At 28.9% G+C, this 14,473-nt stretch overlaps 1 protein-coding gene across 2 annotated transcripts in view; it reads right to left on the bottom strand.

The window, feature by feature from the left end:
• Positions 1 to 14,473, bottom strand: part of LOC135930062 (probable crossover junction endonuclease mus81) — a 24,210-nt gene extending 9,737 nt beyond the window's left edge. For both annotated transcript variants that reach the window (XM_065467563.1, XM_065467084.1), the window contains exons 1-5: positions 14,314 to 14,473; positions 14,151 to 14,273; positions 13,109 to 14,110; positions 12,521 to 13,016; positions 8,360 to 8,553 (exon numbers count right to left, since the gene is read on the bottom strand). In XM_065467563.1, the coding sequence (XP_065323635.1) occupies positions 8,360 to 8,553; positions 12,521 to 13,016; positions 13,109 to 14,110; positions 14,151 to 14,273; positions 14,314 to 14,463 (1,965 nt within the window). In that variant the 5' untranslated portion in view covers positions 14,464 to 14,473. The remainder of the gene's footprint in view (positions 1 to 8,359; positions 8,554 to 12,520; positions 13,017 to 13,108; positions 14,111 to 14,150; positions 14,274 to 14,313) is intronic.

Below are 14,473 nucleotides of genomic sequence, written 5' to 3'. Positions count from 1 at the left end.
ACAAACTTTAATCAAAGGAATTAATATGAGAAACACACTTAATAATAATAAATTATAATTATTTATTTTATTTCCAATAATCGTATAATTTAATTAAAAATTATATGAAAAAAAAATTTATCGTGGACTCAAGCTTCCCTATCAAGAATAGTGGATTAAGTATCAGATCTTCTTCCGATCTTGCCTTAGCCGCTTTTGGCATCCAGTTGTTTATCAACGAAAAATATAGTAAATTTCCATTTTATAAAAACCTGATCCTTCATTTGATAGTGTTATTATCGATAGGAAATCGCGATTTTTTGCTGATCACCCTCTTCCAGAAACGAATAGGTAGAAGAATTGCGATAGGCCTATAATTGCAAGCTGCGTTGAATCCCTCCTTGCCAGAATGCAATTATCTGGCCGTTCGTTATTCTATTCCTCTGCTTAATAGATCTGGTCATGAGTTTTTCGAAGTTATTCCATCGGTTAATTTACAATTAAAAATGACCCAACATGAGTTAACTCACGCCATTGATTTAAACCGTTTAATAATCCAACCCAACCCTTGCTCCGGTTGCAATTTAACTGTTAAGGGTAATGGAAGACATAGCCTTCATTGTCGTTCTTGTAAAGGTCGAAATGTTAGATATAATTTACATAATTCGATCACCCTCTTTGAGATCAGCTCAAAATCCATTAATTCTTGAATATCCAGGTTTTTTCAGATCTGTTGGGAAACGTTCAGTTAGTATTTCTCAAATTCCTTGGAAGAGTAACTCCCTCCAATCAAACTCCGAATATCATTGCGAAAAAGTGGCAATTAATAGCCAAATATTCAGAAATTTAGCAAGAACACACATTCATTCCGATAATTTCCGCCACCTTAACAACCTATGGTAATCGCACTTTATCCTTTTTTAAGGATCTTGGTTCTCACAATCGTAAATTTACGGATAACTTCCGCGAACTGAAGCTAGTGGAATTAGCTCTGTTAATAGCAAATATCTAAATTTTTCCCTCAAGAAAGAAGCCTTGGCGGAAGTTATCAGTTAAATTTATGATTGTGAGAACCAAGTTCTTAAAAAAAAGGATAATAACGCGATTTCCCAAAAGGTTATTAAGGTGGTGTGGAAATTATCGGAATAAATGCGTTTTTCTTTGCTAAATTTCTGAATATTTGGCTATTAATTGCCCCTTTTTCTCAATGATATTCGGAGTTTAATTGGAGGGAGCCAATGGATAAATGTACGAGTAATCCCAGACCAGGAATCGATCACTCTTCCAAGGAATTTGAGAAATCCTATCTTGGGCGTTTCCCATCAGATCTGAAAAGACCTGAAAATTAAAGAATATATGGAATTTGAGTTGATCTCAAGGTGGGTGATCGGATTACATAAATTATACTTCCTTTATATTTTCTTCTTTCAATCTATGCGATGATTTTGTCCGGTTTTAAAATTTGAATAATGTGTTTATTATACAAGAACCATAATTTTTAATTTATATCCTTTTATTTTACCCTCATAATTTCTTTCTTAAGTATTCATTACTCTCTTCTGGGGTCACATGTTTCTTTTTTTTTAAAAAAAAAAATTTTTCATGTTTTTTTTAATATATATATGTTATTTTTTTAAATTTATGCGATTATTGGAAAATAAAATAGATAAATCAAAGTTTTAAAAAAAAAATTTTTAATTATTTATTTTCACTGTTGTAAGAAATTAAATATTTATTTGCATCAATATATTTCATGAAAATTTGGGCTTAATAAATTTATATATGTTATAGCGTCAATGTGCATTTTTCCGGCAATGTGTTATTTTTAATCTGGTTTTACGGGAAATGTATTCTATCATGTTTGGAATACTACCTAACCCTATAAATTTTAGTGTTGTTAAACGGCTCGTTTTGAGCCGATTTTTAAAAAACGGCTAACTCAGTATTTCATCCAGAATAATATAACGCAAGCCTGAAGATTTTGTTTGTAGAAGGAACAAAGGTTTGGACATCTATTATCGAAATCTCAAGGCTTATGCTATATTTTTCAGGCTAAAATATTGAGTTAGCCGGCCGTTTAACAACACTATTTGGAATACCTAACCCTATAAATTTCAGACAATTTCGCTATAAACTTTTGGAACTTAATATAATTATTATTCGTTTCTTTTCCTCTTCATATAAATTATAAATGAATTTAAAGATTAACGGCAAGATTATTTACAATTAGTAAGATAGGTATTTTAAACATGCTGGAATACGTTTCCGGTTAATATCCGATTTTTTAAATTTAAAAAAAAACTCTCAAAAAAATGATTTAAAGTTGAAAAAATAACACTTTGACGCTAACATATATATAAATTTACTAAAAATAAGAGGGGGGGGGGAGGGTTGCTAGTTCTTTTCCAAAAACCAAATTTCTAAAGGAACACGTGATGCAAACGGGGCATTAAAATAAATATCTTCGTATAAAGATAATGAATTAAAATAAATTAAAAGTAACTAGTTACTTTTGTCGTTACAATTCCAAAATGACAATTAGTTGCAGTTACATTTTTTCCCAAAAGTGAAAATAAAATTAAGCTCTACTTTAAAAAATATAAATGACATATGTTTGCTGCCTAAGAAATGCCTCCCCCTCCCCTCTAATATTTTAGTCTCTTCTTGAGGCGTGAGAAGATCATGTATACAATATTTACTCAAAATTGATTGATCAAATATATGAACCCGAATTTGATTAGGAATTTAGTTTTAATATTTTGGGAATTCAAACTAAAAATATATAAGTAAATTATCCCTCATTTATGGATAGCGATATCGTCTGCTTTTCAAAAAGAAATGTTTACGTATTTAATATGGTTATCAAATATTCCATTTCAAAAGATAAGTATTTATTCATTTATTTGCTACATTCTATATAGTATTAAATTTAATCCACTAGGAAGGGATTTTTTTAGTTCCTACCCCTTTAATATTCTTATCTGGGTAACAAGCGACGTATGCGAGGAGGGGCCTCGCATAATTCACGAGCGTTCTCCTTCAGGCGGGTTACGTACTTAATGAATGAATGAATGATCCACTTTTTAAAAATATCATAAATCTTAAAGGCCTTGGTAAGAAAAAAGCAACTTGCTCAAATTTATTTAGTATCAATAAAATATTGAGCAAAATATTTTGAAAAGGAAGTTAAGTTTATCGATCCAAAAAAAACAAATTGTGTAAAAAAATTAATGTAAGTTATAAATATATAAATAAGGTTGTGTCCTAAATCACTTTTTAAAAAAAATCTAAAAGTTTCAAAACTTTGGCAAATTTTATAATTTTAATAAAATCCTTAACCGTTAAATTTATTTTAGACATGTTTTTAGGAATTTAAATTTTTTTATGTTTTGAACATAACCTAAATCTTCTGTACAACTTGCATTTGGTAAGCTAAACGTGTATCCAAAAAAATGTTTTGACCGGATGAAGATGGATATTAAAAAATTAACCGGACACAGTTCAATCCAACTGACAGTTTGTCATAAGTCCGGCCTTAATCGGACCGCTTAAAGTATGCCAAGTGTTATTGTAAAAATAAAAACTTAAAAACATTTTTACTCTTATACAATACATTTACATTAAATATATTTCTTTTTATCCCGTGTGCCAAAATGTAGATTTTGAAGGGATGGTTAAAAAAACGAATTTTCGACGTCCTTTTCAGCCAGTGAGGGATCGTTGATTATAAGTACATCATTTTTCCGGGAATTTTACTTTTAAAATGTGTAAAATATATATTTTCCCAATTTGAAAGAAAAAAATTCCAATAAAAGTCGGTGACCTATAATAAAATTTGAGGCCAGAGCCAATTTTTAACGATTTTATCCAAAATAATATTTCGCAAGCCCTATTTGTTAATAAATAAGAAAGATCTGCAGGCCTGGCCCTAAACCCGGGTACATGGGCCGGGCCATATTTTAATTTTTTTGTATCAGGCCTGATAATATTTTTTTTTAAAATATCCGGGCCGGGCCGGGCCGTGTATTCTAAAACCAAATATTTGAAATCTATTGCCTATAAAAATCAAAAATAAATATAATATGGCCGAAAATAATTTTTGAAAAAAAATCAGTGCAGTGCAACTGGTAGCTCTGCAGGTCTCTGATAAATAGTTCACATCTTTCTGCCATCCATCGAGCAAAATCTCTAAGCTGGCCAGTTATTGGCTAACATATTTGGGTTAAGCCGTGTTTAAAAAAATAGTGCTTTTAAACAAACACTAGCCAGGCCCAGGTCTACAAAATAAAATATAAGATTTTAGAGATGGGCGAAAAATTTTAATCATATAAAATATAAATATATTTTAATTTAACCAATTATATTATTATTTATAATCACCATCATTATTTTAAAAACATGACAAGGTCGCTGAAATAATAATAAAAAAATCCAAATTAATCATTGTAAAAAAAATATATAACATATATAACCTATCATCGCATCGTGTTATCATAATTTTTTTTTATCAACGACAATTTAATAATTTTTATGTTCACAAAAATAATAAATTTTTTCTTATCCTTTAAAATAAAATACATATATACAATAAAAGGGTTATTAAGGTATGACAAAAAATAATTACAAATTTAATATAAAAGTAACATTAAAACAAAACAAAATCGGTGGGGGCTAAATAATGGGAAACAAGAAAAAATCATATTTTTATTCAAGGTTATTCTTGTTTCAAAATTTATATGAAAAATGAAAGGAAAAAGGAAATTTGGGATCTAAATCAAATCCAACCCGATCCCAAACAATTTTTTTTTTATATTTGTCAGCCCAGATCTGATTAAAATATAGAGATTAATCTATAAAAATTGGCGCCTTGTCTGTTAGCCCTGTCCGGTAGTGTTGTTAAACGGCTCGTTTTGAGCCGATTTTTAAAACGGCTAACTCAATATTTTAGCCAGAAAAATATTGCCTAAGCCTTGAGATCTCGCTAATAGATCTCCAAACCTTTGTTCCTTCTGCAAACAAAATATTCAGACTTGCGTAATACTATTCTGGATGAAATATTGAGTTAGCCGTTTTTAAAAATCGGCTCAAAACGAGCCGTTTAACAACACTACTGTCCGGCCCGAATTTTTACGCAGATCTATAAGAATTCCGAATTGAAAGGTATAAGTTGCTAAATATAATGAATATTAAAAATTATTACATATATATCCTGAAATTAAAATATATATTTTTTTTTAAATTTTACTCCCAATAAATTTCTATTATTTTTAACGTTTTTACATTTGAAAAGGGGATTATAAAAGTCTTTTATAATTAATTATTTAGGTCTGCCCTTATTTTATTATAATTATATTATTTGATATTCAAATTTTTTGATATTAACAAGAGAAAATTTTCCTCATCTACATCCATGCAAGTTTGAAAAATGAAAAATATTAATTTTTAATTCTCAGTAGTTTATATAAATATTTACAGTGTTGACCAGATTTGCTGGAAAACTTATTTGAAAATAAAATTATTTGACTTGCAAATATAGTTATTCTTATCAATTTTTTTACAAAGTTAAATAATTTTATTTATAAAACGATTTTTTAAAAAAATTTGGAAATGTTTTGAATTAAATCTGCACAACACTGTAGTTAAATTAACATATAATCAAGCCTATGCTTACATTTAAAATTCTTATTTATTTTTTTTATAAATTATATATTCAAAGAAAGTATTAAAAAAATATGTATTGACTAATTGGCAATTAATAATTACATAAAATTCCACGGGAAAACAGATATAATGTAATGAAATGAATCTTCAATCAATAACTTTCGGGGCCCATTTTCCTCCTGGCCATAATGGTACAAAGTTATCATATTATTTTATCAAAAAAAATTTGATTTTAATCAAAAAAAATCATCAATCGCTTTATCCTCCCTCTAATCTCATAGGAACAATAAAAAGGAGTAGATAGACAATATAAAGTTTTTTTTTATTTTTTACACTCCAAACCCGGACCGGATTTTAAGTCGTTCCACACTCGACTGGTTATAGCCGTTCAAATCAATGAACTTTTTTTCCCGGCGGAGTTTATAGAGATTTATTTTTATTCCGGGAAATGAAGCAATAATCCTCGAATTTAAAACATGTCACTTTACAAGACTTTTAAATGCGATATAAAATATCTAACGAAAGGAAAAAAAAAGTAATCATTACAAAAGTTTACCTATGATGGTAATTAATTATTTTATTTTTAAAAAGCTAATAAATAATAATAATAATTAAGTAGTAAATGATTTTGAATCGATATAAACTTTTATTAATAAAAAAAAATTTAAAAAATTAAAAAGGTGATGGAATTGAATGGAATACACTAAAGATTAAATTTTTATGAAATTATTACAATATGTCGAGTTGATGTCAAACAAAACAATGAACAAATAAAAAAAACTATTTTATTTTTTTTTATTATTAACGAGAAAATGCTTAATTAAAAGTGTAAAAGATAAAGCGCAAATCGTTCTAATTCTTCCTTTAAATATATGTAAGACTTTCAAAATACGAAATAATCTATATAATTCGTAATTATATCAAATCAATCGATTGAGTTAACAAAATATTCGATTTCGTATTTTTTGAAATGAGGACTATTCCTCAGTTATTTGGTTAGCCGGTTTTTAAAAATCGATCCGTTGAACGACACTTATTTTATTTAAAAAGTTAAAAATCAATTTTAAATAATACTTTTAGGCTTGAGGACCACGACACTTAATTTTTACTTAGTTACAAATAAACTTGTTTAATTTAATATATTTTTATATAATGTTGGAATAAAAAAATTGATGTAAAATGAAGAAATTTTTTTACATAAAAAAAATGACATTAAAATATGATAATTAACCTGACATGTAAAATAGTAATATATAAATGAAGGTAAAAGAATATATATTTTTTTTTACGAGATGAGTGAAGAAAATGTGATTATTAATATTAAGTAAATAACAATTATTAATTTTTTTTCTCGAAAATGAAAAACTTGTCTTATTAGTTTTAATTATATTTTAATTAAGTATATTATTCATCCATATCCCATAAATAAATGACAATTTTTTTGACAAAATTAAAAACTATTGAAATCTAAAAAATGACGAGGAGCCATAAAAAAATTATATTAAGGAGATGGGGAGAGGGAAAGTATAAATTATCTCCATTAAAGGCCGGTCCATCTAGCCCCGTCAAATATTTTCTATTATAAATCTCCCTTTTTACCTAGAAACAAAACTTGTTAAGGTCTACTCACCCCGGTTCAGACTGCTCCATAACTCAATTTTTTTTTAAAAAAAAAGTTATGAAACTAGTAAATTAGTATCGGTCATGTCCCGACTACTTTATATCGATATGTGAAGTGGTCAGAATCGGTTTGATTGACTTTCACTAAATACACGTAAAAATGTTCTTATAAAAAAAATATGTCTCCTTTGAATTCGTCATTTCGGGTAATAACATACGCGATAGTCAGGCGTATAATGTTCAAAAAATCGAGCTTATCAAAATAAATTCTAAAAATTTAGGTCTTTCGAAGCATTTGCCATAATTTTAAAAATAATTTATCGTCTGCTTACCACGTTGTAATTACTTTCCAAATAATTTTCCCCATATTTTAAGGTATTCGATTAATTTGTATAAGCTATGGTATATTATTTACGCCTAATTTATAGTAAACGCGCTTTGTTCACGCAGTGCAATATTTAACACTACGTTATTTACTAAAAATCAGGCCAATAAATAGGTATAATTTATAAATATCGAGCGAAGCGACAAAAACGCTATAAAATTTGAAAAAAACATATTTCAAAAATTATCGCTGTTAAGAATCAGCTGTGATTTTGACAACATAAAAACCGTGCCCCTTAAACAAAACACCACTTTTGTTAGAGCGGTGCGTTATTTACAAAATTAAGCCAATAAATAGGTATAATTTATAAATATAAGTATATAAAAATACGGCTTATTTTGTCGCGAATTCGTGGTCCACTCATTTAGTTTGCGCGAAATCGCGGCGGCGAATAAAAAATGCAGCGTATTTCGAATAATCCACCACGAATTCGCGCAAACTACGAATGGGAGGTTTTGATGATAACGCTAAAATTTGAGAAACATATGTTGCGATGCGGTGATAAAAAAATATGCAATAAGAATTTAAAAATAATTACGAATTCGATAAAATAAAAGGTATATGATATTTCTGAAATATAAACGCTATATGAAGAATCAGCTGTGATTTCGACAACTTTAAATAAACACAGCTTAAACATAGCGTATTTACTATAAATTCAGCTTTAGCCTTCGTTTAAAAATAAATTTTTTAAAAAAATATTGATTTTCATACGTAGTAAGAATTCCTAGAATGTTTGACTCTCAAAGAATTCCTTCGATTCCTGAGCGCTGGAACAATCTCGTCTTCGCGAGAAACTGTATTAGAAACGACGGATCTTTGATCGTTGTTAATAGAAGAATACCCATCGATATTTTGGCCGTAATCGTTTAGGCTTTTTCTGTAGGAGAGGGTCGAAGAGTTAAGATCTAATTTATTGAATTTTTTTAAAAAATATTTTTTTTATTATAATTTATTCCTTTCTTCCTTTTATTCTTTGACTAGTTATCACTTCTTTCTTTATATTAATTGAATTATAAAATTTAAAATATTTTTATATTTCTTTTAAAAAAAAAATGTAATCTACCATGAAAGAAAATAAAAATATCCGAAAATTAATTTAATTTTAACAACTACACATTTTGCTCAGTGCAATGCATCGATGAACGAAGATATATAAAAAATTTATATATATTATATATAAATAAATTATTTCGATGTGAATGGATTTTATTTTGTTTAAAAAAAAATGGTGTTATCTTTTCGACACTATAAAATGCTTAAAAAAATCTAAATGTAAGAAATTATTTTCTAATATTTATTGATTTTATAAATTAAACAAACATATTATTTTATATTTATTTTCCTTTAATACTGTACAATGTCTATCTTCCCCCACTCTCTTACATTTTTACTATCTTATAGCTATCTCTTAAACTTATGTTTTTTTTAAAAGTGTTGTCATCAATTAGGTCACGCTCGAATAGATACAAGCTGAGATGCCCAAAACGGGTGGGCGAGCCATGCTTTTGCACCTACTAACCTTCACCCTGTTCTGGAAGATGAGGCGAGGATATATTATGAGCTGCTAAGATTTCCATAAAGGCGAGCTTTGGGAGCGCACCCCCTTCCTTCCCAATTCACCCTCATCATTTAGTAGGAGACTTAGCCGCATTTAGGAGGCCTTGGGCAGGATTACATTTTATTTTTAAATAACGCTCGTATTATTTAAAACAACCATCTGTTTAGTATTCTAAATAGCTTCCTCTAAGCAGCCTAAAAAGAAGGCCATTTATAAACCGATAAAATGTGCCCAGAAAACTAACCAGAATAGGGGCACCATAGCTCAAAGTAGTGTTGTTAAAAAGTTCGATATGGGTCTATTTTTCAAAGCGGCCAGATTACGGATTTTAGCCAAAATAATATTATGTAAGCATCAAGATTTGGGCAAATAGATCTCCGTCCAAGCACTTCTGCCAGCTACGAGCAAAATCTTTAGGCTTACATATGGTTATTTTGGTTATAATTTTAATAGGGTTTTTAACATTACTAGCTCAAAAACTGAATAGCCTGGGGCAAAACGGTTTTTTCCTTAATTTTTTTTTGAAAAGTTATATGATAAATTATTTTTTTAAAAAATTATTAACTAATACCAGTTGCAGTAAAGTTTTAAGCGTTTTTCCTCTTACTCGTTACATTTCTTTTTATAGATACAAATTAGATACAAAAATAAGTTCGAACGTTATGATATAAAGGTCACCCAATCAATATTTTTTTTAAAAAAACATTTATTTTAAATGATGATATTGATGATAAATTAATTTGGTGGAAAAGATGAATGAATTAGTTTAAAAAATATTCTTTTAAAGATTATATACTTCATTTATTTATTAAATTTATTGCTTATAATGAATATATTCATTCGGGAAAGGGGGTGGGGTGTAAGGTAGATATTTTTTACCAAAGTTTCGAACCTGGAGGAGAGAGGGCTCCAAACTGCAAAATAAATCGAAAAATAAAAAAATTGGAAAACATTTTAACTATCCGCAAATTTGTCAGAGATCCTCCCTTACTCCGCCGGAACCTATAAGAAAGTTTTCCTCATTGAATATAAATTAGGATGAACCGGAATAAGGATCATTATTCGATCGATAATAAAAAATAATAATAAAAGTTTGTCAACAAAAAAATAATGATGAGAGATCAACAATTTAAATAAATTGATTTTCCTATGGTGGTACTTTTGATTTTACGTATTGTATGTAGGATGATTATGTTATTCTGATATTTAAATTTAGACACTGTTAATGATGGGGAGACCTCCGTTAGCCAGATCAGCCTGTATTATATTTCCCAGTGGGCCTGGGCCGGAATTTTAAGCTTCTTTTAAAATGGGCATATTGATTTTTTGAATCGAAATTTAAAAATCCGATATTCGACTCAGCCTAAGGCATGCCCCCATTTTTGTTTCGCTTATAACAGGTTTTTATCCACTAGAAAAACACTGATTGAAGAATAAGGACTAATCAGGCATTACATAACTGGCTCACCCAGGTACTAAGTTCCTAACATTGATGACAAATTTTGGAAAAAAAATTTTTGGCCAATATTTTTTTCCTTTTAAACCATCTACCAAACGGGTTGAGGCAACTAAAATTTACTAAATTACGCACTAATTATTGATATAAATTTCAGAATTATCGCTTAAGTTTGGCTGACTTTACGTTTAAGGGAGTGATGTCAAAATTATTTGGCTGGTAATTTGGGTAATCTTTTTTTTGCGGCTAGCGAAATTGATTGAAGAATTAGCATGTTAGGTAAACCAAAGATTAACGCAAATCAGATATTTAGAACTTTTATATTCTTCGTTCTAGCATGATGCCAACGCGAATGCACTAACTGTGAATACAGGGTAAGTTTCAGAATTAGTGTTTCCAAAAGATTAGTTTCATTTTGTTTACAACACTGTTTCAGAAAGGCATTAAATATTAGTATAAATCAGATTATATTTTTCATTTTGGTAAGATGCCAATTTTTTTGAAATATTTTGCTATTAATTTATTTTCTTATAGTCTGATCAAACGGATTATTATTATTTGCACCATTAAGCACTAAACATACGATAAGACTTTCAGAATAATTGCTGCCAGTGGCTTTTTTTATGGTAAAGCCGGCTAAAATTTCACCAATATACTTTCTCCTTTATACTGGCTACTATAATGGGCTACACTCATGGGCATTTATAAAGCAAGAATCATTGCCATAATGTTGAGTGCTTCCAATTGCTAACTTTAACGGCAGGTGATATAAAGATATACACCAAAATAAAAGTAACCACAGAAAAATAAATAATACGGAGGGATCCAGCCGAAAGTGGAGCAAATGGGTTTGAGGGCGGATGTCTTTATACCTAATTTTTTTTTAAATTTAATCCAGGCTGGGCCTTATCAAACCGGGTCTGGCCGGGCAATTGTTATCTCTGCAGGGCTCTGTCAAAAAATAACTCGAAGAGCTTTAATTATCTGTTATAATAATTTCAAACTGAAAATATTTATAGTTGATGAAAAGGAAATCTATTATTAAAGCCAACATTATCTTTATAATAATTTCAAACTGAAATATTTACAGTTTGATGAAAAGGGAAATCTGTTATTAAATGCCCAACGAGTATCTCGGAGACGAATTGTTAAATTGGGGCCAGCTTGTTCCATCACCCCAAACTAGGTGTGGGTTAGGATACATATATATATAATTTTAAAAAGGGTAAAAAAATGAAGGATTACAAATTTAATTTACTTTAGACTATGTCCAAAATCTTTTAAATTTGAAAGTTTTAAAACTTTCAAAAGTTATATAAAAAATTCTTAATGTTAAATTATTTTCTATATATATTTTGAACATTTTTATAATTTTTTTTTAAAACAAGAGCACAAGAGCACATTTCGGCTTTTTTCGATAAAGTCTCAAAAGTTTGCGAATCAAATTTTTGGATATTTTGGACAAAGATTTTAAAAAAAATAAATTTGTTTACTTCCTTCCTCTTCTTACATTAATTTAATTCTAAACAATTTGCCATTTTTTTCGTTAATTTTTGTGATTTGGTTATTAAACGGTATTCAATTCAAATATAATCTAAGTTTTTTTTATATATAACGAATTTGCATCTTTAAGAAACTTTCGTCATTGGCGAAAAATTAAATATGTTGGATGCGATGTGGCGAAAATAATTTCTCGGTATATAAATCTATTCCTTTATTTGTATTTGAGGATCTTTATTTTATGTTAATAGCCAAATAGCGGATCCCTCCTAAACTTAAATTTAGATATCTTAACTGTATCTTACTCAATTTCAACATATTTATATATTTATGATAATATCAATTATTTTTTTTAAACCAGAATCACAAAGATTCCTTGGGTAAAACTTGACTCTCATTTCACAGCCACCATTAGTCTCTTTGCAGTCGTTTTGGGAAGCCGATTCGTATGAGTCCCCCCTGTTGTTGATAGAATGCTCTCCATTTTTGTTATCGCGCATTTCGTATTTGGCAAAATTTTTGAAAGAGCCGCAATCGGGACTCGCGCCGTTCGACTCGTAATGCTCTTCGAGTAGCGGAAAGGGGGATGGGTCCAAGCCATTAAGGTATTTTGCCATGTGTTCTAGTTTGCCCATGTTTTCCGTAATGATTTCGGAAGCGTTTAATATAGATTTCGAATCGGCGAATTTCGAAGATTTTTCGTAATCCTTTCTCTCCAATTTTTCGCGGTTCATTCGCTCAATGTTCGTTGAAGGTGAGCGTGATAGACGCGAGGCAGGGTATATGTCAGAGGAGTCGATTAGGGGAGACGCCTTATTTTGGAGGTTCCCCGAAAGATTAGATGAAATATAGTTCTAAAATACAAAAATGATTGATAGAATTGATGATATTATATTATTTATCTAAATTTATTAAATAATATAAGGTATATCAGAAAAGGGGAAACTTTTTTTTCAGTCGAGATATAAGATTTATCATCGGATGAAGGTAAGGAGTTGATGGGAGAAGATGTTCTCATATTGTTACTTGAGAGGAATGAATCTACATGGCCATTGCAGTGAACAAATTTTTTATTTTTTGTCATGTTTACATTTTGGTTGGTATCATGTAATGATTGGGAGAAATTTTGGTTCAAAAAATTGTCTTTATCGTGAATTATTTTATTTTCAAGATTTTTGTTGGGTATTATTTCTTTATTTAGGTAAATTTGTGACCCTTTCTGACACCTGGCCTGAATATCGGCTGTGTCTATAAGATGTGCCAGTAATACAGGTGAGGGTTTGTCCAATGTGTAAGAACTACTTCTTACCATGTTTGATGAAGGGGTATCCCCTTGATTTTTAACTAATAACTTGGAGTTCCAATTTTTATCCTTCTTTTGATTATTATCTATATGGTCATTAGAACTTGACCAAGTTGATATGTCCAAGTAGTTAGATAATTGAGAACTATCTTGAGTTTCATTATATAAATTTGTGAAGGTTTCATCACATATTGACTCCCCATTATTAAGATCATTATCATGATTACTCATGTTTATCTTGTCAGATTCAGTATTCAAATATTTTATAGTGGTTTTAATTGGTTTGAGAGAGTTTTGTATTGATTTAGATTTTGGTGATATTTTTTCTATAATTTTGTTAGAAGGAATATTACAATTTAATTGGTCGATAAAAAGGGTATTAATTTTGTTATCAGATGTTTTAATATTTTCCATGTTTACTGCATCTAACAAGAGAAAATCAAAATTTTGTCTTTTAAGTATATTCATCTGACTATTTTGATCTTTATTTCTGCTTTGATCTGAAATTGATAGATTTTCATTGTTTTTAAATGTTTGATTAAGATTTAGATGTTCTTTTGTTTTTGTTTCAATATAGGTGTCATCTTGATTTAATTTGTCAAAATGTGTGGAATTAATAAATGTTTCATCAAAATTAGGTTCTAGCTATAAAAATTATAAAATAATATATTAAAATTAGTAAAACCTTATCAATTATGGAATGAATTTTATCCAAAAGAAGAGATGTTTTTTGAGAATGCATCTTTTTTTCTAAGCTTGAAGCTTTTATTTTAAAGGATCTCATTTCATCGAGTTTAATGAGAGTCATCTAAAAAATATGTATATGATAAAATATATAATTATCTTACAGCTGGAGGAATTATTGGAATGGAATTAATACAAATACAACTTTTATAATTAAGGTTAGGAATGTAATTAGGGGATAAAGTTAGATTTTCAATGTTTTTCTGTAAACTGGCTAATAATAAATCAATTACGTCCTCTTTAGAATTCTTCATTTGAAACAGA

This window comes from Gordionus sp. m RMFG-2023, chromosome 1 (assembly GCF_954871325.1).
Source record: "Gordionus sp. m RMFG-2023 chromosome 1, tfGorSpeb1-WG-v2, whole genome shotgun sequence".
In the NCBI taxonomy this organism is placed as follows: domain Eukaryota; kingdom Metazoa; phylum Nematomorpha; class Gordioida; order Chordodea; family Parachordodidae; genus Gordionus; species Gordionus sp. m RMFG-2023.
Note: the sequence above shows the minus strand (reverse complement) of the source record. Positions and strands in the feature narration are given on the sequence as shown.